The 26,953-nt window shown below is 45.3% G+C and overlaps 1 protein-coding gene across 2 annotated transcripts in view; it reads left to right on the forward strand.

Moving 5' to 3' along the window:
* npas3 (neuronal PAS domain protein 3) overlaps window positions 1-26,953 on the forward strand; it is a 240,477-nt gene that overhangs the window by 193,814 nt on the left and 19,710 nt on the right. For both annotated transcript variants that reach the window (XM_076027729.1, XM_076027730.1), the window contains exons 6-8: window positions 5,904-6,084; window positions 22,002-22,120; window positions 26,059-26,252. In XM_076027729.1, coding sequence (XP_075883844.1) covers window positions 5,904-6,084; window positions 22,002-22,120; window positions 26,059-26,252 — 494 coding nt within the window. The remainder of the gene's footprint in view (window positions 1-5,903; window positions 6,085-22,001; window positions 22,121-26,058; window positions 26,253-26,953) is intronic.

Below are 26,953 nucleotides of genomic sequence, written 5' to 3' on the forward strand. Positions count from 1 at the left end.
AACAAAGACAACATTCCTCCCTTCCCTCTGTCAGCACCAGGCACTGCACCTCCACCACTGCTCCCTCCTTCCTTCACTTTAGCTGACATGAATAAATCTCATTGTATTCTTCGCCGAGGCTCAAAGGCAGCCAATGCAAATCTGCGTGCGTTTGGAATTGCAGCGTTTGCCCCGCAGTGGTGAGCGGCAGCAACTGCAAGCAAACGGAGCCAACGGTGGCCTTTTGGCCGAACACACATCCAAGGCACAGGCTGAGGGCAAAGAACAAACCATAAATGAAACATGCCACCGATCGAACAAAGGATCGAAAGAGGTGTGTTTTCCAGCGTGTCAGAGATTTGGTGTGTACGTCCTCTGAGCCCCTGCGCCTTGGCCCGGGAAGCCCTTCAGCTTCTGTCTGAGAATTTCTGCTGAACCGACGCACAGACATGAAACCCTGCAGACTGATCTAATCCTGTGTGTGTGTGTGTGTGTGTGTGTGTGTGTGTGTGTGTGTGTGTGTGTGTTTAAAAACACATGTCCCGACCTCTCCACAGGCTTAACTGTGTGATTTAGTGTTTGAACCACAGGGACCCAGTTAGTGTGGTACGTGTGTCTCACGACTCCATTTCATTACCCAGAATGCAACTCACCTGCACTCATCACTCAAAACCGACGTACACAGTCAACATGATGTGCAGCATATATAAAAACACAGGTTTAAGGTTCAGCTTTAACAATTCAGCAAGATGAAGCCACAACAATTACAACACGAGGCAAAAAAAAAAGTGTGTGTGTGTGTGTGTGTGTGTGTGTGTGTGTGTTTCTCTCTTGAGAGGGAAGACAAGTAAGAGATCCTGCACTAAGATCAATACCTGCGCACACACACACACACACAGAAGCTCTTTAGAGTCCAGTGATATATGATAGATGTGAAAAGGTGTGCTCATCCCTTTAGTCTTCCTCTTGCTCCCGCTCTCCTTCTTGCTCTCTCTCCCTCCATCTTTCTCACACACACACACACACACACACACACACACACACACACACACACACACACGCGCGCTGTCGCACCTGCAGTGAGACGTTAATCCCACGTGAAGCCATCTGTCAGAACAAAAGGAGGAGAAGCAGCGAGCCAGGTGGAAATTATTCTTTTACCCACAGGTGCCTTTCTGACAGCGATTAATAAAGATATCATGTCATTTAAAAAAAAAAAAAAAAAAAAACAGGGGGGTTTGGGGGCGGGGTGTAATGATTGAGGATCCCCCAGCCAGGTTACATCCAAAATGCAGCCTCAAGGGGGCGCTCCTTGAGAGTCCACCTCCTGCTGGTCCTAAAGGCTCCGGTGAAACGCAGCGGCCGTGTCGGGAAGGGAGCGTCTGATGCAAAACCAAAGGTCCAGGCTAAGAAAAAAACAATAGAAAAATGTGGATTCATTCTGCTGCAGCGCCCCCTGAAGGAAGCAGCTCACAAATGAACCCACCCTCCGTCTCACATGAAATCGTGTTTGTTTGCCCCTGGTTTTGGATATTAGACAATTAGTATCAAAAAAAAGGAAAAAAAATATATTCCTATATAATCCAACCAGCCAATTTTCTAGGCATCAAATTTACAGCAAACACGATACATTTGTCCCCTTGCACCTCCTCCCATTTTGTTTAGCTTAATACATCACAATTGATCAACTCTCTCTCTCTCTCTCTCTCTCTCTCTCTCTCTCTCTCTCCCTCTCCCTCTCTCTCTCTCTCTCTCTCGCTCTCTCACACACACACACACACACACACACACACACACACACACACACACACACACACACACACAGTGTCCATATCCAGGGCACGCTCCTTGTCAACAGCTCAGTGGATGACAAATGAAAGGTCTACTATTAACTGTTTGTCACTGTGTGTGTGTGTGTGTGTGTGTGTGTGTGTGTGTGTTAAAAACGTGTGCGATTGCAGTCAGCTCACATTTTTGCCTCTCACCAAACACACACAGACACGTTACTGTGTAGCTCACACACACACACACACACACACACACACACACACACACACACACACAGCCACCTCACAGAGTGCTGGCCGTGTTTCGAGTTTGTCACTTTGTTTTCCAAGCAAGGCTACAGTTGAGGCGAGCGTCAGCCACACGTGCACGTCATCCCATCATCCTGGGAGTCTTTCTCCTCCACCCGTCAGCGGAGTGACATCACAAGGCTCCTGAAGTGTTCCTCATTTTTTAGAGGAAATGAAGTGCAGAGTTCTCGACTCGTGTCCATCATTCCTCGTCAGCGCTGTGACGGAGGCCGGCGCCCCGTGAATCATTAACAGCGCAGTAATTATGCACTATCAAACTTGGAATATTACCCCACTTAGCTCATGTTTAATGCCCGTAATTAATTCTGAACCCTGCAAGCCAACATCAATTTATTTGATTAGTACTTTGCAAAGTCACACAGGTTCTTTACAAGTTTTCCAGGAGCACGTGTGTGACTTTAAAATGTTTCCTTTTTAATTAAAGTGTGATCCGCCAGTGAGGAACCGACTAATTGACTTTTTTTTTCTGTCACTTTGTTTATTACCCGCTTCCCTCTTGCAGACAGCTTGGCTCTTTAGTTCATGAGGGAGAGGGGAAAAAAGATGGTAATAAAAAAGTCATATATATATACATATATATATATATATATATATATATATTCATATATATATATATATATATATATATATATATATATATATATATATATATATATATATATATACATATAAAGGAAACAATTTGGGAATCAAATCAATGATTCACAGTTGGCGTGTTCCTGGTGGATTGAGGTAGTTCCTGTTTGGGGCTTCCTGTCGGTTGCTCTGAACTGCCTGTAGCGTGGCGTTCAAAGTCTCGCTCAGGCCAGATAGCAATAAAGATTCACGGCGGCTTCCTGTATTACGTCTTCATTTCATTTTTGCTTTACTCATAACACGATGGGGGGCAGATTGTTGAGTCAAAATTGAAATGCTTCAGATTGACTGCTGGCAAGGCGGATGTCCAAGATTTAGGAAATTAAATCTAATACAGTTGCATTGCGAAGGTAGTTTTTCTCATCAGCGCAACAGCGAAATTACATCTTCTGTCTCCTTAAGCAGAAAACACTGCCTAGTGTTTTAATTGTGTCTTAATTCTTGATTATCCAGTTCCCTTTACGAACTAAAGTTCTGGAACTTGGACCGATGAGTCTTTTCAGTTTGAGCACGCGGACGCCCTGCAAGCTGCTGATATTATACACACACACACACACACACACACACACGCATCTTAAAGTCCAAAGGAGGCACTGATAAGAGAGAATATACAGATATAAACGCAAATGCACTCGGTTTCCATCAAATGACATTCACAGAAGTCGGCATGTTATCGCCGTCATTCTTCTTGTCTTGTGTCACTTGATGTCCTTGTCTCAGAAGGCGGGCGAGGCGATAAGGCCACGCTCCCGTTGTGATTTAATAAGATTTATCTTCAAACAAACAAACAAACCAAACTCAAAGTGAACCTGATGCGAGTGTTTTCCTCCACAGAGGTCATCAGAGTGCAGATACTGCGCTACCGTTGACTCTGACTACACTCACCTGCTGCACATTTATCACCATGTGTTTTATTACACGGCTATAATTCCCTCCGCCAAAGCTATCGTAGGTTGATTTTCTTTATCATCCACACTTGGACCCAGCAGGTCGTCACTGCTGGACCTGGACATACTGCCAGCAAGCCACTGCCTTGTGCTTGCTTTCTTTCAAGTCATCTGAGAGGATGAAAACATTACCCACAATCCACTTTGAGCTCGGACGATGTCTGCTGTCACCAAGTGGTTCAAGCTTGGCCAATTGAGTGAAGGTTCTATGACCGAGGCCCACCAGTCGACTCCACTTCCTCTTGCTCTCGTCTCTCTCTCAAGGACTTTCCAAAAGTTCTAATTCTACACCTCCTTGACGTCCCAAAGGACGCAGACAATTCTGCCGTGTTCATTACAACCCCGTCAGGTGTTTGAGGCCACATTTTCTTTGTCCATTTCCAACCATGTGGACGGGAAAAAAAAAAAAAATTAAAAAAAAAAAAAAAAAAAAGGCAGTTCAAAACAGCGTTTCTCAAATGGTGGATCGCAACCCAAAAGTGGATCACGGAGCTGTTTGATTGGGTCGCGATTTGTAGGAGGTGTTCTAAAATACTATTCTTCTAAAATAGCCAAACTCCACTTTTGCGCCTTCTGATACAATAGTAAAAAATATTGGAAAAAAAATAAATCCATCATTCTTGAAAGAACCCACTGGAAGATCTGAATAGAGCAAATATAGTGAGATCTACTGAGTCTCTGATCACCGCTCGTCTATTTCACTTGGACCTGATACTTCCAAAACCCAGCGAGTCGAACCAAGGACGACCAATAGAAAGGAGCTGCTTCCCATTTGAATGTTGTCGTTCACGCTCGTGCGGTGTGTCTGCTAAGACTGAACCCTGTGCCTTTACTCCCACAGAAAGTTGTGTGCTGATGGGTTTGTTCTCCAGTAATGAGCCTTCTCCCAAGTCTACTGTGTGATAATTCCTTTAAAGAGGCGTCGGAATGTCTAATTCCGTCTCCGCATTGTTCCGTCTCCGTGTAATTAGCTCCAACAGTGACTTTATGTAAAATAGTTGTGCCAAGTTTTAATTGATTAAAAGTCTTCGTGTTATTTCACGCAAGAACAATGTAGATCCAATTAGCCCTGTAACGTGTAAACACGAACACTGGCTCCCATGGTGCACTGGGGTCTGCACGTGTGCGCGCGTCTTGCGTCTGTGATTCAGTGATCAGGCTCATTTCTTAATCATCACTTTCTGCTCCAGATGAGACTTTATGAGGGGACTAAATTGCCTTAAAGGGATTTCTTATTAAAGGGATTACACCCATGTAATCCCCTTCGTCCCAGTGGACCCCCAAAAACCTGAACACACACCCGCACGTGCACATTGGTACAGTTCATAACCAGATTAGCGTCGGGGAAATAAATGCGCGCAGTGTTTTTGATATGCTACAAATGAAAAGACAGGAGTTAGCGGTGGGGAACATCGGTCACGTGAGCCCGTTGAAAATCATCTCTTTAATTGTGGAGTGTGTTCATTGCTCCCAAAAACAGAGAGAGAGAGAGAGAGAGAGAGAGAGAGAGAGAGAGAGAGAGTTTGTGTGTATTCCTAACCTTGAGACGATTCAGCGGGTGTCTATGTGCGGGTGTAGCGTCGTGCCACGGTTTGAGCAGAGCTCCCTCCGTCTCATCCCCAATTAACGGCGACAAATCCGCTTCTATCTCCGCTAATGAGAGTCTTTAAGGTGAAGGGACGCTGTATTTATTTAATAAGAGGAAGCTTATTTATTCCATTTACATGAGAAAGAAAAGCCGCCGCCGATACGCTGAGGGATGGATTAGAAGGGGTGGAGGAGAGCCGGGTGGGGCGGGGAGGGCTGGAAACACACTGGTAGAGTCGTCATGGTTACAAAAGTGGAGGAGGCTGGAATGGAAGGTGGGAAGTTTGGGCAAGGGGAAGAGGTAGAGTGTGAAGCAGGAGTAAATGTTGGGAAAGATGAGTCGGGAAAGGAGGTCGACGAGGAACAATCAGCTGAAAAGGCTCCGTGCGTTTCCATGACAGTTTCCCGCAAAATAAAAGCGTATATTTGTAAAGTAAAATTCCGATTTGTGTTTCCATTGAATGGAGTGAACTGTAATTCTCTGGAGAGCCCGGAGAGAACCCACGCAGACACGGGGAGAACATGCAGACGAGGTTGTAGGAATCGAACCCACGGCCTTCTTACTGTGAGCCGACATCACTGGCCACCGCACCACCATTTCGCCCGCATAGGATAAACATAGGGTAAACCTGTGCACCTCCTTCCTCGTTGTCTGCAGGTGGAGCTGACCGGCAGCAGTGCGTTTGACTACATCCACCCCGGCGACCACGTGGAGACTGCAGAGCAGCTCGGCATGAAGCTTCCTCCAGGCCGAGGCATGTCTCTGTCCCAAGGAGCCGTCAACGAGGACGCCGCCTCCTCCGCCTCGTCGTCGTCGCACCCGGAGACGCCCGAACCAGGTGGGAAAGTGGATGGAAGGAAGGAAGGAAGGAAGGGGCTCTTTGTCCTGCAAGCAGTTGCTGTTGGAGTGAAATGAAAAAAGGGTCGTTGGGGAGAAAAAAGACCAAGGACGTAAATGAAAAGAAGGCGACGGTGAAGTTGATTCAGTCAGGAGTTTGATGCAGCTTCTGATGCAAATGAATTTAGCCCCAGAATGAACCAGGACTCCTACATATGTCGCTTAAAAAGGATATTTTAGATTTTAGACAGGTGTCGAGGCAGTCCACGCTGCTATGTGTACAAATAGAATGGACAGACAGTTGTGTGACAGTGTCCTGCGTTGAAAGGGAAGGGCTCACTCGTGTCCTCCAGTCAGACTTTATTATTTCCTTCAAACCACACGACACTTCACCTCTACGCAAACCGAGTGTTTTTCACCATGTTTGGAGGCCACAGAAAAGCGCTCATGACAAGTTGACATTTCGTTTGACGCGCGAATACAGACATCGTTTCGTCCAGGCGTTGAAATGACAAAATGTATGTTTTTTCGGTTCAGATTACGAACCCTGCTATCAAGCGATTGCTTGACTCATCTTCTCTATTGAAGCTGGCTCGCTCCACTTCCTTGGCTGAACTGTGTTCTACTCATAGTGGCTTCCTGAGCTTACGTTATCATTGTGTCGAACATCAGCGCCACTAAATATATATTGGACTGCAGTAAACCAGCGCACACTGTCCTCCTCTGTTTGTTTAACCCTAATCATATCTCTGCATTGACTTTGGTGAAAGTGACGCAAAAGTAATGCAACACAATGATAAAATGTATGGCATTTTTGCAGTAACCTGCCCAACACTGATCACCCAGAGCCGGATTCTACTGCCTGCTACACACATCTGGAAAAGAACAAACATGTTTACCGCTGGTTTGTTCGTTTCCCCCCCCCCCCTCCTTCCCTCCGTCTCCAACCCTCCCAATGCAAAAGACTTTTACCTTTCAAACGGCTTCAGCTGTGATTCTCCCTCACTCACTCATGCTGATGATAATTTAAGTATTAGGGGAAAATCCATTTATAAATTAAACAAAATGACTTGATATCCATCGAGTCCCTTAGTTCATCAGCCTGTTCAAACAAGGAGGGGAAGATTGGCTTCGCGCAGCCCAGGTCTTGGGAGACGCTACGGTAATTAGATCTGCCGCAGATTTATTCTTGGCTGATTGGTGCTGGTGATGGTTGAGGGCGGGGCGGGGCGGGAGGGGGGCTTTAAATTAATTGGAGTTCCAACTTTGATTTTTTTTTTTTTTCCTCCTCCTTTTTTCCCCCCACCTTTTTTTTTTTTACTGAGCCTACGGATATGAAGACACAGTGTATATGCGGTCATCAATTTGTCTCAGAAAAAAAAAGGGACGGCCGGGCGATTCCCAATACTAATTTGCCCAAAAGATATAAATTTGTAAAGACGGTGAAGAAACGAAGGAATGGCTGCGCCGGTTTACACGACTGACTTACAGATTCACAGAGTCTATTTGAGCAGAGAGACGACAAAACCCCAAGCGGGAGGGGACGAGGACAAAGGTGTTTGTCCTCCCATGTTAATTTGTCCACAGAGAGTGATGGCAGGACGGAGGAAGAGCAGCGGGGGATGTAGGGACGTGTTTGAATGTGCTTGAGTGCTTAGCAATGTTAATTTGACCAAAGGAGAAAAGAGGGAGAAGGGAGGGGAAGAGGCTTCCGGACGGACACGTATGAATGTTGGAGAAGTGATCCCCAATGATAATGTGAGCCGAGCGAGGAGGGAGGCGCAGGATTAGGATTCATGTATGTGTTCTTTAATGTTAATTTGTCTGGAGGAAGAAAGAGGGGAGGCCGGGAGAAGGAGGAGGGTGTCTAGTATGAATTTGTATGAGTGTTCCCCGGGAGAGAGAGAAGCTTACATTGTCCGAGGGAGAGAGCGACATGATCTGAGTGTCTAAACGTTGGAGAGGCGCCAAACTCCTGGACAAAAACAGTCGAACCAGAGGTTTCCAGGGTTCCGGGCTGAGGAGAGCAGCCGTGGTGCCGGTTCAAGCCAACAGTCGGACGGCTTTGGTCGGTGCTTTGCTCCTGGTCAATCAGCAGGACGATGCTGAATCAGGTTGCAAGGTTTTTACAGGTCGAGCACAGGGCTGATCTGGTAAACAGGGATGGCCGATGTGTCACTGTTTAAGATACATTGGCAACAGGAAAAAAAAAAAAAAAAAAAAAAACACTGTGAAATTTTTTTCATCTGGTGATAAATTCCCACACATAACTAATTTCAAAAATACAATTTCAAGAGTAAACAAAGAAATGTTGGAGAATAAAGTTGAAATGTTGATAATGAGTCGAACAGACGAGCGGACTGGATGATTGTGAACGCTGGTGGACTAACAGGAAGCTACTCTGGTGATAATGGTAGTGCACCGTGAGGCCTTTTTGTATCACTACATTTTTTAGCTTAATCTTCACATTTTGTGTTTTTCCTCAGAATTCTGTCTTTAGATTTTGTTCATGAAATTGAAACTTTATCTATGGTCAAAACACACTGGCAGTGGACTGAAAATGAACAACACATTAATGCAACGCTTCCTTCATTCAGTCATTCCTGTGTGTGCATCCAGTCTCAGCGTTGGGGGGCGGAGCCAAGTGAAAGGTGCTCTGTTAATGAGCTCCAGCCAAAGGAGACGCAGTTTAAGACAAAAGTTACTTTTGCGGCAGAGGTTGACCAGTCTGAGTCGGCATTTCCTCCAGTTAATAAGCGCTGCCTCCCAGGCTGCTCTGTCATAATATATCAGACAGCTGACCCCATGCTTTTAATTACATCACACTCATAAAGTATTGAAATGGGAGTTAAAATATGAGATGACCTTGGGGGAGGGAGGGGGGGGGGGCGATGCTCCTTTGAAGCTCTGCTGCTTTCAACACGCGCTCTTGCGCTCAAAGAGAGTCATCTTTAAAAGCACATGACGCAATTTGACTAATATCAGTCAAAGTGGGGCGGAGCGGCGCTGTTGTGGAGGCTGAGTGGCTGAGAATGATTACTGCTGAGAGGGGATCCAGAGTGAGAGCCAGACTGCTCCTCTCTTCTCCGGCCTCTCCACGGCACATCATCAGCTCAGGGTCACCAGAACGTTTGCTAATACCGTCTTGTTGCTGCCGAGTGTTGACTTTCACCTCTGACCTCCTCACCGGAGGTGGAGCTGTGAGGAAGCTCCACGTCGTCCCGACCCAATGAGGCGTGCCCTGAATAATCATGTGACCTTGGTTGAGACCGTGAGGCAGGTATTGTTTAAATCCGGGCCAGTTGCTTGCAACGCGAAACGAGATGGCTTTTTAGCAAAGCCACTGCAGAACCTTTCCCTCCCTCACGTTTGGATTCAAGAGTCAAACAGTCTAAATGTGTAACAAAGGAAGGCACTGGTGGGTGCGGGCGTTTGGGTCGTGATCGACTAGAGAAAGGTCCGGTCCTATTAGAAGTCAAAATCAACATTGATAGGAAGTGAACTGCAAGAAGAGTAGGAAAGCTACAAGCCAGAGTCAGTCTGCCAACATTCACACCGCTGAACGTGTTGTTGCTTTAATAATAGGAAAAACTTGCCAAGTTCTAATTTAACAGAACTCGGGATAAAATGAACACACGAAAAAAAAAAAAAAATCCTATTCATCCTTGACAAGTTCCGACAAAGATATTTTTTTTATATACATATATATTTGCATTTACATCAAATAATGGTAGTTTGATGGTCTTTTTAAAAGATTACATAAAGCTGACCGGAGCTTTGTTTCGGTACGTAGTAAACACTGCAGACTATTTGGACTTAAGCGAGATTTTTCACCTCGGTGTCCTTCAGCTGCGGTGCTGGAGATTATACTGGGTGATCATTCTTTTTCTGCATTTTAAAAATCGCATCGCGCTCCTGCTTCTGTTGGCTTGTCAACGGGCTTTTTTTTTTGAGCACAAAGTAAAATTTAAAATCCAGTCCTCCCGTCCTCTGGCTGCTACTGCAAGGCTGCATTAATGACGATACTAATGACGGAAAGATTCCTCATGTCCCTCATTTCTCTTCACACCTCAACTGCTGCTCCTTTCATTGCTGCTCCACTTTGCCTTTTGCTGCAGTTCAGACGTTCCACAACAATATCCTGCTTTTAAAATGAGTCCGCACGAACAGCCCCAGAGTCTCTCTCTCCCGTCTCACACCCCACCGTGAAGAATGTATACCTTCAATATAGGAATTAAAGGAGAGCTCTGAGCAACACGCCTGCTGCTAGCACCTAATTTTGTTGTACAGAAAAGTCCTTAATGGAGTATTAATTTCAATTTTCTTCCATCACAGAGAGAAAAATGAGTGGGGAAAATACCCAAATGTCTGAGTCCTGGAGAAGTAACCGTAACTCTGCCCTCCGGGAAAACACCATAAGTTCTCCATTATCAGCTCCTTGCAGTCTAATTGTCCACGGCGTCCCCTTATTTCAACATCATAAGTCTTTGATTATTGTTGCTAATTGCGCTATTAGCACGATGGAGAGGAATAATTCGTCATAATCGCCCACATTTATCATAATTACACAAGTTTACAGTCACCTACGCTTAATGTCATTTAGAGCAGCTGCCCAAGGACAAACTTGCGGGTGTGTGTGTGTGTGTGTGCGTGCGTGTGTGTGTGTGCGTGTGTATGTGTGTGACACGTTTGTGTTTCAAATTGGACTTTAGGATAGAAGACTATTTGAAATCAATTTCACATTGCGAATTAGCAGTTTGTTTAAAAAGAAGTATTTTTCCCACTCTCCTCTTCCTGTGCAAACCCACTGCTCCTTCCTCATACAAAAAAAACTGTCTTCATCCTTCAGAAACATGAACAGAGGCTTTTTTTTTTTTTTTTCCCCCCATTTTAAATTCTGACCTGCAGAACAATACGCTGAACTGCGCTCCAAATGATGGAATTAGTCACAATGGATTCCGTAAGAGTGCTCAAATTAATTAAATCAGTGTCACGAGTGTTTTTAAGAAAAGCAATAAAACCACTTGAAGCAAACAAAGAACTTTTCAAAGGCAGAGGATTATTACCAAAGCAAAATTATCCGTTTGGTTAAGTTTTATTAAACTGCTGCCTGCTCGCTGTGAACTAAATGGAAGCTTCAGAGTACACAATAGCCAATCACGGGCTATTATTATTAGAGTTTTCTAATTAGGCTCCTTAACAGGAACGGGGCTGTTTACAATGGGAGCCGGAGCTGTTCAGATAACAGCTGCAGAGGACAGGGCAGCGCTGAGCGGCAAATAAAGCGCTCCTCTTCACTATCTGCCTGTCACAGCGCAGATAAAACTGAACTTCTCAAGGTCCAAGAGTTGACTTTAATTTGTGTTGGAGGGTGTTGAAATTTTAATCTGACACAGGAGCAAAGACTAGAACAAAGAGCGGAGAACAAAAGTGAGGGAGACACATTCACCTCGTGCGCTCTTCACTGGGATGTTCTCTGCTTGTTTTAGTTGATTAGTTTGATCCCAGAGCCAGACTTTCACTAGACTTTATATCTGCTGCATTTAGGTTACAATGTGTTGTATAGGAGATCAATTCTGTTGGAGTTCGTGTTACGATGAGCTCACCAAATGTTGGCAAAGAGCAAAGTACACTCCCAATTTTTGTTGGATTCTCATACTGCTATTGGATAATGACACATAATAAACTAGTTACAAAGAAGAGGCAGAATGTTCCAGATTGAAGTGCTGGCATTTTGTGCAAGGGGGATCACTGCACTTTTACCTTAACTCTTGGGGAACCAGCAGCAGATATTTGCCATTGTGCTGGGAGCTACCAGTCCAAAAAGCGAGTTTAATTACCCTTTGATTGTATTCAAAATGTACACAACGGACAGATCAACAACCCAGACGTAATACTTAATGCCGGCACCAACACTTTTCAGCAGGGTGACGGTGAAAACTAGAGGTATTGCTGGGAGATTTTGTCTTGTCGAAAGTCATTGTATGTCGACGATCACCTTGCAGGTATTGCAGGGCATTTTGCTCTGCAAGCCTGACGGCACGGAAGAACAAAGTGTTTGGGGGACTCGTCAGCGTTGTCGCAGCTCAGCGTCCTGAGCAGAGCAGAGCAGAGCAGAGCAGAGCCGAGCAGAGAGCGGCGCCACCAGCACCACAAAGTGCTCCATCAGATCACCCACAATAAGTTTGTGTTGATCAGAAGCCGGAGCGCAGCTTTGCAGAAGCCACTTAGCAGCTCAGTGAACATCGCTGCTGTGTCTATGCCTCCTCTGATTACACATGCTAATCTGTTCAGTCCATCCATCTGTCCCTCCCTCCCTCGCTCCCTCCCTCCTCCGCCGCCGCCGCCGCCTGGATTCAATTACACCAGACGCACCCCTTTGCTCTGTCATCCTCACCCTCGCCGTTTCTTCTCCGTCCTCGTACCTCATTCTTCCCCGACTCCTTCTTTCTTGTCGGGGTTGTCTTTTATCTCGGGACGCCGCCGTCATCTGGCAGAATATGAACAGAAGGGGAGAGGGAGGGAGAGAGAGAGAGAGAGAGAGAGAGGGAAAAAATTAAAAGGGAGAGCGAAACAGACGGACACAAAGGAAGAAAGACGAGTGAGTTGCGGAGATGAAACGTGAATCTGGCGCTGAGAGGAGGTGCAGTCGAGCAGTGATTCCCGGATTCAAAGCTGATTCTTTCTGCCTTTGTGTTTAAAAAAAAAAAAGAAAAAAAGTTTGAATCAAAGGTGCGTCTTGTCTCTGAACACCAGCTTGTGTTGAATACCATTGTACTTATGTCACATTAAAAATGAATATTTGCAAAGTGAATGGTACGTCTGTATGTCTGCTGACGTGTTTTTGTCAGGACGTCAGAGCCAGGCGGGAGTCGCATGCCAACGTGGCGTTTGATGAGAAAAGCCTTCACTCTTGTTTTTAAGGGGATTTTTCTGCAGCAGCGCTCCGTTGTGTGTCTATTGTCACACCTGTTCTATGTCTATTCAAATGAAGCCGATTGGTTGTGTGATCGTTAAAAAAAAAAAAATAAATAAATAAGACCGGAAGATTTCGCACTCGAAATTTGAGCGATCCAGCTGCTGCTCAACGCTCCAAATTAAACCCCAGGTCGCCCTCTGGTGGCTGGCTGCAGTGCAGCTGGTGACGTCTCCCTCGCGACGAGCGAATGGAGCATCGAGCGGTGGGAAACTTGGAATGTGCAAAGTATTATTTGAATTTGTGGACGCGGGCGGCGTCTCTCTTTATTTGTATTGGTGCTGCGAGAACAGACAGGGCTTGAGACGGAGGAGCGGCGGCGTCCTACTGCGCTGGAATACAAACAGCCGCGGAGCGGCAACTGTTGTCAGATGTTTGTTTGTTCTTTGGTTCAGGTGTTTTCGCTGTAAATGTTACCGAAGCAGCTGCAGTCGTCTCTCTGCGGGAAATCTGATATTTGTGATAATTGCGGTGTTGTTTGTGTTTGTTTGGAGTTTGTGTTTCCCCACAAAGTAGAAACTGTGCCCCCCCCCCCCTCCCCCCGCCCTGTATTTACTTGTGTTACTTATTGAGTTTGTGTTTTTTAATTTTTACAGTTTGGGGGATTGGGGAGCGATCTAACCGGTTAATGCACTCTGCTTAAAATATATAGAGTGAAACAAGTAATTCCCACGACATAGATTTCCCATAATTCAACTTGTGTGTTGTTATGGGAGCCAAAGAAGTTGCAAAGAAAACATTTTTTTTTGGACGCATGCTGTTTTTCCATTAAATTTCAAATGCGTTTTTTTTCTGAATGCACACTAAAAGCTATTCTTGAAATGCAGTGACTGATCATACAGAGTGTACATTTTACCTACAGACACATGATTATTCTACTCATTAAGATTAGTCCTGATTTCTTTTTTTTTTTATCAGTTTTTATTTAAAATCAGTAAAACAGTCGCCACAGTCATTAGAGAGGGGTCCACATGATATCTCTTTAATCAACTTTTCTCATTATCGACTCACAAACGATCAATAAACCTTCAGAATATTATTGCTCAGTAGAGGCAGCCGAGTTAAATGTTCACGAAGTTCAGCGTTTGAAGGATCACACGGTTGTAGAAAAGGGAATATTTGAAGATTAATAAATAATATGATTGCACTCTGCCGCTCCACCTTCCTCCTGTCTCTTCCTCTCCTCCTCCTCCTCCTCCCTCCGTCTTCTCCCGGGTTGACTTGATTTCCTTTCTCCATATTCTTATCCTTACTCTGCGCCTTCTTCTCAGACGTAGATCCTCTCCCTTAAGAGGAAGACGAGAAAGCTAAAGACAGCTTAGAAAAGCCTCATGAGTCAAGACGGAGGAGTGGAGGGGGAGGGAGGGAGAAAGAGGGGGATGAGTTGGAGGAAAGTGAGGCGTCTCTGCCAGAGGAAAGACGGGAGGAAAAGAGGGAAAGAAAGACAAAGACGGGATCAAGGCGTCTCCAGACTATTAGAGCTCTGTTTGATTTGAGCTCATCGTCCTGATAGACTGTCAAAATAAGTTTTTCCTTTTTAATCGCCGCGAGAGAAGGAGAAAGAGAGAGGGAGGGGTACGGGGAAGGAGGAGGAGAGGAGTGCGAGGACGGAAGAAGGTGTAAAAGAAAGAGGAGGGGTTGTTTTTTTTTTCTTTACCTTCTCTTACCTTTGGTTCCCAGGCTGTTACATTGTGAGAAATGGCTTTGAGGAAATCTGCTGTGTAACACACACACACACACACACACACACACACACACACACACACAGTTTTGTAAGTTTGTGAAAAAGTGCAGAGTAGGAGGTGAAGCCCGTGACTGCTCCCATTTTTTTCTCTCGTTTTAATGAGAGCTCTTACTGACGTGATTAAAGACACTTCTTCCTTCTTTTCTTCATCCACCGCTTCACACATTTCACGCTTGGGTCTTCGTCTATTCCAACATTTGTCGGAATGGAATTTGTGGGAAGTTATGTTGTGCCAGAGCTATTAGCCATGTTATACATAATTCACTGCACCAAAGTTTTCTAGCAATAAAACAAGCAGAAACTTTCCCAGGCCTGGCACGAGGGCATCCTAACCCTTCACCTGCTGCGTGTTTGCTACAGTGTGAGCTTTAGGGCGAATCCCAATTCCTCCCTCAACCCTCAATCTCAACCCTCAATCTCAAGAATGCGCGCTCCCGCGAGGTGCAAGTGCTGTCCCGATTCTAAGAACGTCAAGTTGAGGGACGAGTTTCGCCCTCAATATTGAGATTCTCCGGCACCACCCTTGGCAGTAAGGGCTACCCAGAAGGCATTGCGTATTTTCGCCAAGACTTCTTCGAAAAAGATTGCGATGTAAAAGCGAGCTACAAATGGAAGTATTTTCTTAGTTAATAAAGATATAAATATTACCAAACCATTTTATTGTCTTAGTTTAAGACTTTTTTATGGATTATTGACATCGTTGTTGCGTAACATTTTTTATTTTTTTTTACTTTACTTCACGTTACTTGTGTACATCGTTGTGTAGCGACGGAGGACTTCTTCTTTTTCGTCGTCTTCTACTTCTTCTCCTTCTCCTTCTTCCTCGTCGTCGTCGTCGTCTTCTTGACAAACTGGACGTAGCTTTGGCGTAACGCTGCCCCCCCACAGTCTGAAGACGTAACTGCACTTCAGGCGTGTCCCATTTCTAAGTCACAAGATAGCCCTTACACTTAAGGGCGAGGGTTGAGATCGAGGAGTTAAGGGAGGAATTGGAATTGGCCCTTAATGCGGGCTACCGATACTTTACTGCGGGGGGCGCCAACGTGGTGCCCGCCCGCCAGCACCAGGTCGCCCCCAAGGACCACGTGAGTCGTAGCGCTCAGGTTCTAAAGGTTGGCGACCCCTGCTTCACTGATACTTCTCCCTCTTCAGTGACAACACCATCAGTGTGTTTGCCTCCTCTGCCTTTCCAGACGCGTGGAAACAGCACCTTCATCGGGGAGCCTTTTTGTCGGTATACCCTGGCTGTGAACGGGGAGGCGGCCGTCGGTGTCGCCTGCGAGCCAGGTGGCTGGCTAAGTGATGGTGAATTAGTTGCGGAGCTGTCAGCTAATCACCAGCTGATGTTAATATGGATCAGGTGGCAGAAGAGGCTGCTGGACGTATCCACAAAGCCCAGAGGACGCAGGTTGCTTAAGCCTTGGTCTTTCTGGCGTCAAAACTTTCCACAGTAGAAGACGACTGAAGACTGGAAACAATTTGATGATGTCTTCGTTCAAATGTTGCAGTAAAAGCTAAAAATGGAGTTATGCCTATGGAGTGCTGGTGTTTGTAAAGTCCATCCAAGTTCATGGAGCCTTTGGCCAACAGGGAACTCGGTCTTCCACTCCTCAGGTGCTTTGCATGTTCAGTGCTTACTGCAGTTTGTTTTTAAATTGGTCCTGTGGTGGACACTATGATATGAGACACTGGGCTCATCTTGAGGCCTGTCCAGTTCCAGTCTGATCAGTCAAGTGGACAAAAGAAGTTGTCAGTCCGATCTTCAACCTGTGTTTGATTTTGCCAGACAGGTTGTTGAGGTTCAACCGTGGCCACCAGTGTATCAAGCTCTATCATCTCCAGTTCTGACAGGACCCTGATTCTGAGAGCCTCTTTGGTGAAGGACCTTCAGCACAAAGCTGCAGTTGTTCACTTTGGTTTGGTGCCCTTGGTCGTTTAGTTACTTCTTTCTCCTCCTCCTCCTCCTCCTCCTCCTAATCTACGTCTCCTTCCAGAATTCTTCTTCAGGTTCTCGCTCTCCATCTCCGCCTGGATTCTTTTTCCTCTGACATAATGTTCTCTTGATTCTTTGAAAATGTTTTATTATTTAATTCCCTGACTGGCCCTCTTCTTCACCCTCCCCCTTCCACTTCCTCTCCCTACCTTCACCACCACCACCACCACCTCCTCCTCCTCCTCCTCCACCGCCAGCACCAACTCCAACTCCTCTTCCACCTTCAGCAAAGCAAAAAATTATCACTTGGGCTTTTCTCCGTGACACAATTTGTCAAGGCCCTGCCTGATACGGAGCACATTTTATTCATAAGGCGAGTCTCACCTTCTCTTCCTCCTGTCCCCCATCCCCCTCGATGGAAGCAATTCAATTACAGCCCAGGAGGCGATAGTGAGCCACGGAGGCCCCAATATGACAGGACACTTACAGAGTGTTTACACAATTAAACTTTCACCGACAGTACTCTGGATTTGTGATGAATGCATTGCGCGACCACGGCTCCATGTGTGTGTGTGTGTGCGTGTGCAGCAAATGCACTTGGGTGCAAACGCATGCGTGCATGTGAGCAAGCTATTGCACATTTGTCATGATTGCCTCTCGCTGTGATGTCCCTCGGCTCTGACTGCTCTTGCATTCTTGGTGAGAAGATGGAGTGGGAGAAATGGAGGGAAAGAAGAGGGTGAGGGAAAGCAATAAGAAAATGGATAAGCAAGGTTATTGAGAAGATTGAATCATCTTAAAATGTCGAATGAATGAATGAATGAATTTCTTAGGTGTTTGTGCTGCGCACAGATCAGCTGTGTGTTGATTTATGGCAGGGGGAGACGCGACCGCAGGCGAGCGCAGCAGGCGGGAGAGAAGTGAGGAGGTCCTCCTGTCTGCTGAAGATGCTTCAAAATGAGGACTTCTTGAAAAACAAATATTGACACACGCTGCCGTCCGCCTTTCAGCGGAGGTGCTCCATCCATTGCTTTGCCAAATACGAGGTTGAGAGTTTGACGCTCGGTGCCGTCTTGAGCTTCCGGCTCACTTTAGGAACTGGAAGATTCCATATTTGGATGTGTGGCTATGCATGAATAGGCAGTAGTGTCCACTACGACTGGACACTGTTCATGCATAGCAAGCAAAAACTTTAAAGCAGTTTTGTGTAGAAATGAATTCAACGTCACTGGCCAGTCATTTTTGGTCTTTTTGCAATCATTTTCGCCGGCCCCTACTGGCCAAACGATAGAATGCAGGTTCGGGGGCACTCGCGCGTTGCGCTACCTTCCGAAGCCTTGAAACCATTGAATTTCAGTACCATTGGAACGTCAGCACTGAAATCCCTGCATTGTCGTTTGGACGACACAAAAAGTTTCAAAAACACGCCTTTGTGTGCCACACGTGTCCGCATATCTGCCGCATCACTTTACTACTTTGTTCACGCAATTACAATTGCTGAACAAAATCTCTCCCTTCCGCCGTCGGTCTGCGTCGTGGCGGCGTCTGATGAAGGTCGGCGTGACCTTGCTGTAACTCGCTTTGTCTCGTCTTGGCGAGCCGCCGTCACGTTACCTAGTTATCAGTCGGACACAATGGGGCTCCCAGAACTAGACAGCACTATTAGACTGCCTGACAATGATACACCATCCCACTGAGACCTACACAATCACACACACTCACACACACACACACACACACAAACACACAGCCATGGAATGGAAACCCTGGGCACTCTGGGTATTGTCCAAAGATCACAGGCGTAGGTGAGTTGTTCTTTTTAATTAATCATTTGTCCTTCAAACAGGGGAAAGTTTCCGTACCGTAGATAATTAGGTCCCAGAGTCAAGCGGCGGCAGAGCCGGCGCCACCTGCTGCCTTTGTAGCGCTAATCTTTGTCTTGTAGGAGCCTCGTCCCCCAAGACCGAGCATGGCGAACGCCCTGAATGAGAAAACACCTCCCAATCCCCACATGGTCCTCCTCCTCCTCCTCCTCCTCCTGCTTCACCTCATCCTCCCCCTCTCCTTCTTCTTCTGTTTGCCTTTTCTTTCTTTTAAACATCTCTTCCTCTCCCTCTGCCCACGTTTGTTCTTCCAACCCTCTTTTTTCTTGTCTTTTCTCCTCCAACCTCTTCTTTTGGTTTTTCATATCTCTGTCATCTCAGCGGCCTTCCTCTTGCTGCTCACCCTCATCTAATGTTTGGTCCAGTCTCCTCCATCGCAGCCGCTCTGCTTTTCATAGAACAAAAACCAGTGACAGATTTTTTTTTCATTCAAATGATTTCTGGGCTCTTTGCTTCTTTGCTTCTTGCTCCTGCATGGTGTTTGCTCTCTCTCTGCTTGTTGAGTAGAAACTTGACGCTGCTGCTGCTGCCTGCTGCTGCTGCTGCTGCTGCTGCTGCCTGCTGCTGCTGCATTTCACTCGTCGGCTTGATCTCTTTGTGTACTGCAGTGTTCCAGTACTGCGTTCAGTACTGCAGTCGTGCACTTTTCACACCCACCACACCTGAGAGAGTGAGACACCCACATGGTTTCCCCTGGAATACACAGTTGGAGGAAGTGCATGCTGTCTAATGTGTGTGTGTGTGTGTGTGTGTGTGTGTGTGTGTGTTTCTATGCAGACACTAATCCCATTAATTCAAAGTGAACACAAAGGGAACGGGGGTGGGGGGGGGACTCGGCTCTCTTGTCGTTTGTCCGTCCTCCAGCTCTCACTTCATCATCATTATTCCTCCGTCAGATCGGCGGCTGATTTCCTGGAGGACCAGGAGAGGGGGAGGAGGGGAGGAGGGGGAGGATGGAGGGATGGAGGGACGGAGGGAAGGATGGGGAGGAGAGGGGGAAGAGGGGAGGAGGGGGGAGGATGGAGGGATGCATGGACGGGAGGAACAGTGAACGCAGGAACCAGCGCTGCCGTCTCCCTCTTCTCTCCCTCCTTCTCCTTCCCTCCTTTTTTTCACTTTCGCTCTTCATGTTTCGTTTCGCTCCCATTTGTTCGTCGTTCAGCCTTCAGCACCCCCCCCCCCCCCCCCCCCCCCCCGATGTGTCTGAACACTCTTTCACTTCCACCGCATCTTTTTTTTTTCATTACTTTGAGTTCTCGTCGTGTCTCTCCTGTTCCCCTCCCACTGTAACTTTTCTTCCTCTCTCGTCTCCTTTTATTTAAGTCTCCGTTCTTTTCTTTGTTTTCTTGTCGGCATCCTTTCACACGTTTCTCTCTTTCTTTCCTTCACACCTATCTCCTCCTCTCTTCCCTCCATCCCCTCTGCAGAGGAGGAGCGTGCACTACGCTTCTTTCTTCTCCTCCACTTTTCTTTCTCCTCTTCTTCACCTCTCCCACGTTTCACCCGCCTCCCTCTTCTTTCTCCTCGCGTTATGAATCAACGTGTCCATCTTTTCTTCTTCTTCAGCTTCTCTAATGTCTTTGCTCCCTCGTTCCGAGGCCGTCTCTTTGATGCTGCCACCTCTCCCTCCTCTCCTCCGCCCGCTGTTGTCTCTCCTGCTCTTCATTCTCCCCCCCTTTCCTTTTTTTAATTCGCTTTTCCTCTCCCATCCCTGCTTTTCCTTACTTCCTCCCTCTCTCCCTCCCTCTCTCCTCCCTCGCTTCCTCCCTTCTTGCCTCTCCCCCTTCAAGGACATTTTTATTATAAAGGATGAATTTGCATATTAATTCATTTCTTTCAATTTTTTCAGATTAGACGTTGTCAACACGTATCAGCGCTGATCAAACCGCTGCGTCCACCAGAGACCCCAGTGTGTGTGTGTGTGTGTGTGTGTGTGTGTGTGTGTGTGCGTGCATGAGAGAGAGAGGCAGAGAGAGCTTGTGTGTGTGCACATGTCTGTCTGTGTGTGTGTGTGAGTTGCGGCGAGAATAAATGGAGGGCGGGACGTAGAGGAGAAAAAACAAGCAGTCTCGCAGCGCTAAGAACAAAAAGGACACGAGTGAGAAGTCGGGAAGAGAAGAAAGTCTCCAAACTGCACATCGTGTTATTATTTTATTGTAAAAACGTGAAGATGATACCGAACTTTTCAACTGTTTTTTTAACTAAAAAAGGAAAGGAAGACAATGATGACCAAGTCGACCAAGTCTCTGAGAAAACTCCACCAAACAAACATTACTGATCAATAAAAAATGTTATTATTATTATTATTATTATTATTATTATTATTATTATTATTATTATTATGGGCTGAGCCCCAGCAACAGTGGCACTGGTCCAGACCCTCTTGTATTTGTAACGTTGTTGTAATCATCACTAAATGACTAAACAGTCATGAAGGTGTGGATTCAGTGTGTGTGTGTGTGTGTGTGTGTGTGTGTGATGGCAGCAGAAGCCTGGAGGAAGTGGAGCTGCTCCCTGACAGATGTACTTCCTGTCTGTCTTTAATTTGGAGCATCAAACGGAGGGAATATCTTTTGTCGTGTTTTTTTCTTTTTTCCACCGACGTCTTCATACATGACTTATTTTGACAGAAGTGACCCGAGGAAGATTACAGCTTTCAAACAAATTGGCACATTTAATTTGTGCGTGAATATCCCGTTTGTCTTGTTTTTCTCTTGTCTGGCCCGCTGATGTGTTTTGACGTTTCTCCAATTGATTGCCTTGAGCTGCCTTGAGATGACTGGCACTTTGACAGCAGCTCTGATTGGCTGGCTGGCCCTGCAGAGAGAATGGAGCAATTTATTTATTTTTCCATATTTAATTTGTTTTGTGTTTCAGCATACGAGTCTTTATTTTTAAATTTCATGAAAATAATGAATAAGGTACAACGGGACATTTTATCAGATCCTCTGGTAGGACCTTCTATGAAGGTCTACTGTATGAGGCACTACGAGTGCCTTTATAATGCAATGCAAAATAATACTATAACTATGTCCACAATGACGTATGACAACTCATGACTATGTTTATAAATAATTATAAGTGGTGGACAAAGTGACACTGAAGTCCTGGATGGTTATTACCGTATTGGAACTACCAGTTACAAAAAAAAAAAATGTTTAAGAAGATGACTGTCAATGACTGACATGTGTTATAATACCTTTATAAAGACATTCCAGAATTTTGTATTTTAATTGTTTCTTGGCCTTAAGTGTCGTAAAAAGGCGCCCTAACAAATAAATAAATCTATTATTATATGTAAAAAAAAAAAAAAATCAAAAAAAAATGTAATGTATTAATTGACGCATGTAACAGTTCTTTGTGTGTGTGTTTGGTTCCCCAGTGGAGTCCAGCAGTCCCAGTCTTCTGGCGCCTGACAACACTCTGGAACGCTCCTTCTTCATCAGGATGAAGTCGACGTTAACAAAGAGAGGAGTGCACATCAAGTCCTCAGGATACAAGGTGAGCTTGCCACCGGTTTCGTGCAGTGCGGACCGGTGATATTCATCAGGGTGACTGACGGAAGTCACAACAAACACACAAATGAATCCCAATGGCAGGGTTGCATTTTTAAATAGTGACGTCAGGGAGCAGCAGAGCAGGAGCCTCTGCAAGGGATTTTTATGGCCAATAATTTATAAAGAATCTTTCATTGTGTTTTATTTTATGCACAGTTCTTTATTCCAGCGTGACTGTGTGTGTGTGTGTGGGTCAGATTGCTCTCACAAGCACTTCACAGTGCTGACATCTTGTGGTCGGAGGTGTAATCGTGAGTCCACTCAGTCAGACGGAGGAGGAGCCGTGGAGGAGGTCTCCTCTGGACAGACACTCAGCTGCAGCTCGGCTCCGTCACCGGCCTGCTGTCAGTCGCTGTCGAAGCCGATCCAACATCAAATGACCAAGATTAGAAAATGCAAATCCCGTATATGATAAAAAATAATAATAATAATAATAATTTAAAAGAAAAAGATTTCTAGGATCCAGTCAGGATGTATCGGCTACTTGTTTAAACGTAGGAAGCCATGGCTTACATGTTCCTCATATCCGGAAGCTCCAACTAGAAATAATTTCAGTGATCCCGTTTTTTTGAGGGGTCATTGTAATATTTTTGAGTCTGAATTTTTGTTTGGTGGTGAGAGGCCACATTAGCTCCTCTGAATTTACAGGAGTCACACGTCTGCTTTTGTGCACTCTACAAACTGTGCTTTGTCCTCCAGCGTAGTCACCTTCTTCTTTTAGCAGGCAGACATGCATGCATGCATGCATACATACATACATACATGCAGGCAGGCGTGTTATTAGTCCACACTGTGCTTCCACTGACAGCACGTTCTACAACACACAACTGAACCGGTGGTGTAGCACCAGAAGCGTCTTTAACCGGCCTGTGCACATAAGAGACGATACATGCGAGCTGCGGCTGAGACCCTGCAGAAGAGCGAAGCCAGTGCACGAGCACAAACTGGATTATTATTGGTTCATAGTGGGAGAAAAGACTGGGACCACACCAGGACACTGGCGTGTTTGTGTGGCACAGCAGGAATGTAAACATCTGGCCGAGTGTGACCACAGCATTATGGACACACAGGATTATGCCTGTGTGTGCGTGTGTGTGTGTGTGTGTGTGTGTGTGTGTGTGTGTGTGTGTGTGTGTGATATCCTTGGAGACAGGAGAGTGTATGATCATCCACAGGCTTATAGTCTTACTTTCAGTCCTCAAATGAAGTCATCCATATGGAAATCTATAATCCTACCATGGACAGATACAAATCGTGTTTGTGCAAGGGTGTGTGTGTGTGTGTGTGTGTGTGTGTGTGTGTGTGTTTGAAAAGGAGACTTATGGTGTTACCAGTTCTAGTAGATCAGATCTTTTCACTTCCTTTCCTCTGTTTTTTGAGTCACACTTTGAGTTCTTTCCTGCTCGCCACTTTTGAATGACAATCGTCCCAATATTTAATATTTACAGCTCGAGAAAAATAAAGCACAGACAGGCAAAAACACACACTGGCATTGAGAACGCGCGGCGCAACTTTATATTTGTGAATGTAAAGTATCTGGACCTGATTATCCATCTCCTACTTGGTGTGATTCGCTTCGTGACTGCGCGGCTCTGCACAGCTTGACCAAAGCTGCATTAGGAAGTGAAACTAGACTGTGTTTGTCTCCGTGGAGCAAACACGGGAGCAACTTCCCAGGCCTGGCTGGAATTCCAGGGCTGCCTGTTGAATACTGGCCAAAGCATAAACACATCGTCTGATTAAAGGTGTAAAAATAATGAGTAAGAGTTGTGTGCAGTCAGCAAAATAATAGTGTGTTTGTCTCCCTGTGTGTGTGTGTGTGTGTGTGTGTGTGTGTGTGTGTGTGTGTGTGTGTGTGTGTGCGCACGCGCTCTTACACGCTCCACCTGGCAAACGCAGATCACATGCAAATCACAGCCGAGACAGAGACACACATAAATATTCATCCGCACGTATACATATATTGCACCACACATTTGCGCTTAGACTCACTCTCTCACACACACACACACACACACACACACACACTCGCGTGTGTGTGTGTTTCACTTAGCGCTTTTGTGTTGTCTTGTTGACAGATGTGGCAGCAGCGAGAGCAGCTTCCACCCTCTGGCTGCTCCGTCTTCTCTCTCCTCCTGCAGGGCGGAGCAGTGTGTCTCTTTCCAAATAATCCCCACCGACGAGCTAGCGAGCAGCTAGCCCATAGCGACGCACAGTGCTCATTGTCGTTCATGTGAAGACATATACACACAACACAGCAACAAAAAAAAAAGGCTCTCGGTTGTGTAGAATGTCACTGTTGAGCAGCTCGATTCGGCAACATCACTTCAAGGCCCAGTGTGTAATATTTGGATTGATTTATGGTTTTTGTATCGCTAAAAGCTTCACATACTGCCCATGAATACAATAAACGTGTGTAATCGCAGTACAATAAAAGTAATTGGGTTTTCCGTTCCTTAGAATGGTTCTTATTTATATACAAGATTTTGTACTTAGGGTGAACATTTGCGTCTTCAAATAAACCAATGAAGAAGAAGGTGGACCAGGTATCCAGGTTTGGGTGTGCAGGCCACCGTAGTTCACTGGCAAGCTCAGGAGAGGGGGAGGGGAGAGTGAAAGACGCTGTTTTCTTCGGCATTGCTTAATTTAGAGTAAGTTTTTTTTTTTTTTTTTTTTGCTAAAACACTGCTTTTTGTGTGTGGTTGTTCACACTATGATTTAAACGCCCAATCACAATGACCCTGCTGTCCTGCAACGATGAAACTAAATCACACACAAAAACTTTGTAATTTCAGTTCCTGACAATTTTAAAACCGCTGCTTTTTTTTTTTTTTTTTTTTTTTTTTGTACCTCTCTGTTTTGACCTACTAGTGAAACAGTGAAAGAGGGAGAAGCAGAAGGCAGGAAATTTTTACATTACAGCACTTTTTAAGAAAGACAAGCGGAGATCTTCCCTGCGAGACGCCGCTGATTAACGTGTCTTGCCGAGCGAAGTCACGTCAGCCAGACTTCTGAAGCTTCTCAGGACTTTAAAGCTCTGGATAATTACACACTTCGCTCTCTCTCTCTCTGTCTGTCAGCTCCCCTTTTTTCGTGTTCCCACCTCTTCCATGTCTCCTTTTCATATTATCCCATGATTCTGATAAACACAGAGAGAGAGAGAGAGAGAGAGAGAGAGAGAGAGAACCTTTTCCCCCTAATTTCACCTTGTCCGCTCTCTACTTGACCTCTGCGATTGCTTTTTAGGATATTGACATAAAGATATGACACTGATATAAGAAATCAGCCATCTAATAAGAAATACAATAGTGTAAAAATTAGAAAATGAGAATATCCTGAAAAGGTTGCTGTATTTCTGCAATTCAACTTAAAAGGTGAATGTGACATATTATATAAAGGAATAATATGCAAATCAGTATATTTCAAGTTTTAATTTCTTTGGATTTTGCTGATCAGGTCTTGCAGCTTAAAAAAAAAAACTCAAATTTTATAATAATTTTCTGAGTTTGTGGGTTTGTGGTTTTCATAAGCTGAAAATCTGAATCAGCAAAGTGACAACAAGGAACTGCTTGAGATGTCAAAGTGTGTGGAATGGCTCAATAAAGTGTGTCGCTTTCCTCTTTTATGTTAAATTGCCAAAAATAAAACAACTTTTACTGGATATTCTAATTTTTCGGGGAGTACCTGTGTATATGGTATATATTTACGGGGATAGTGGACTAGGACGTATGTGCATATATTACGTATTTATATGGATGTATGTATCTGCTGCAAAGTGCATCTGCTTGCGTGCTCAGTGTGTCAGCGAAAGCACTCGGGCTGTTCAAACTCGCAGTGCACGGAGGCTCAGTTTCAAAGTGCCGTCCTGTGTTCCCGCTGCAGGTGATCCACGTCACTGGACGTCTGCGGATCAGGATGGCGTTGACGCACAGCCGCTCGGTGCCCGTTCAGATCATGGGGATGGTGGTGGTGGCTCACGCCCTCCCGCCTCCCACCATCAACGAGGTCCGCATCGACTGCCAAATGTTCGTCACGCGGGTCAACATGGACTTGAAGATTGTCTACTGTGAAAACAGGTACGGCGTCGTGTGTTTGGTGGCGCAATTAAAGGGAGGCAGTGGAGGTGTGTGGGATTTTGTTCTGTTTTCCTTCAAAAAGAGTCATTTCGAGATTGTTTTCTCTTGCAAAGCAAGTTGAAGGTTGACTCTAGTGTATCTCTGTCGTCTTTGTTTTTCTTCCATTATTATCATGGAGGCTAATTGAACCCAGGGATAAATCTTCAAGTGTCATCGTCTTTCATGAATCATTAATTGTCCATTTCTTGATTATTCTGGATGCATTTATCTTGTCTTGGGCAGAAGCATCACTCTCAGAAAAAAAAAAACTGCAAGACACAATAATAGGAACTGAAGAACATTTTTTCTTGCAAAAAAAAAAATAAAGAAAAGAAAATAAATGTCCGTTCTTGCTCTCTTGTGCCATGATTCCAGTTTTTTTTGTTTTTTGTTATTTTTTTTCGGGAATTCTTTTTTTTTTTCTTATTATTTTTCTGTTAAAAAAAAAAAAAAAACTCAATTTCACGTCTTTCTTCCGCATCCCTGTTTTCTACGTACCGTTTAAGGCGGCAAAAAGTTGTCCGCCTTGTCAGAGCTTCTTATTCATGAGAAAGGCCGAGCCAATCCTCCTTGGTTTAACTGTGAAATATGTCACTGATGGATCCGGCTCCTTCCCTCTGTCCAGATAAAGCTGATAGGCATCAGGATCTGGCTCAGGAGTT

Source organism: Nelusetta ayraudi, unplaced genomic scaffold (assembly GCF_046127955.1).
Source record: "Nelusetta ayraudi isolate G7.1 ecotype Tasmania unplaced genomic scaffold, CSIRO-AGI_Nayr_v1 ptg000021l, whole genome shotgun sequence".
Classification (NCBI taxonomy): Eukaryota; Metazoa; Chordata; class Actinopteri; order Tetraodontiformes; family Monacanthidae; genus Nelusetta; species Nelusetta ayraudi.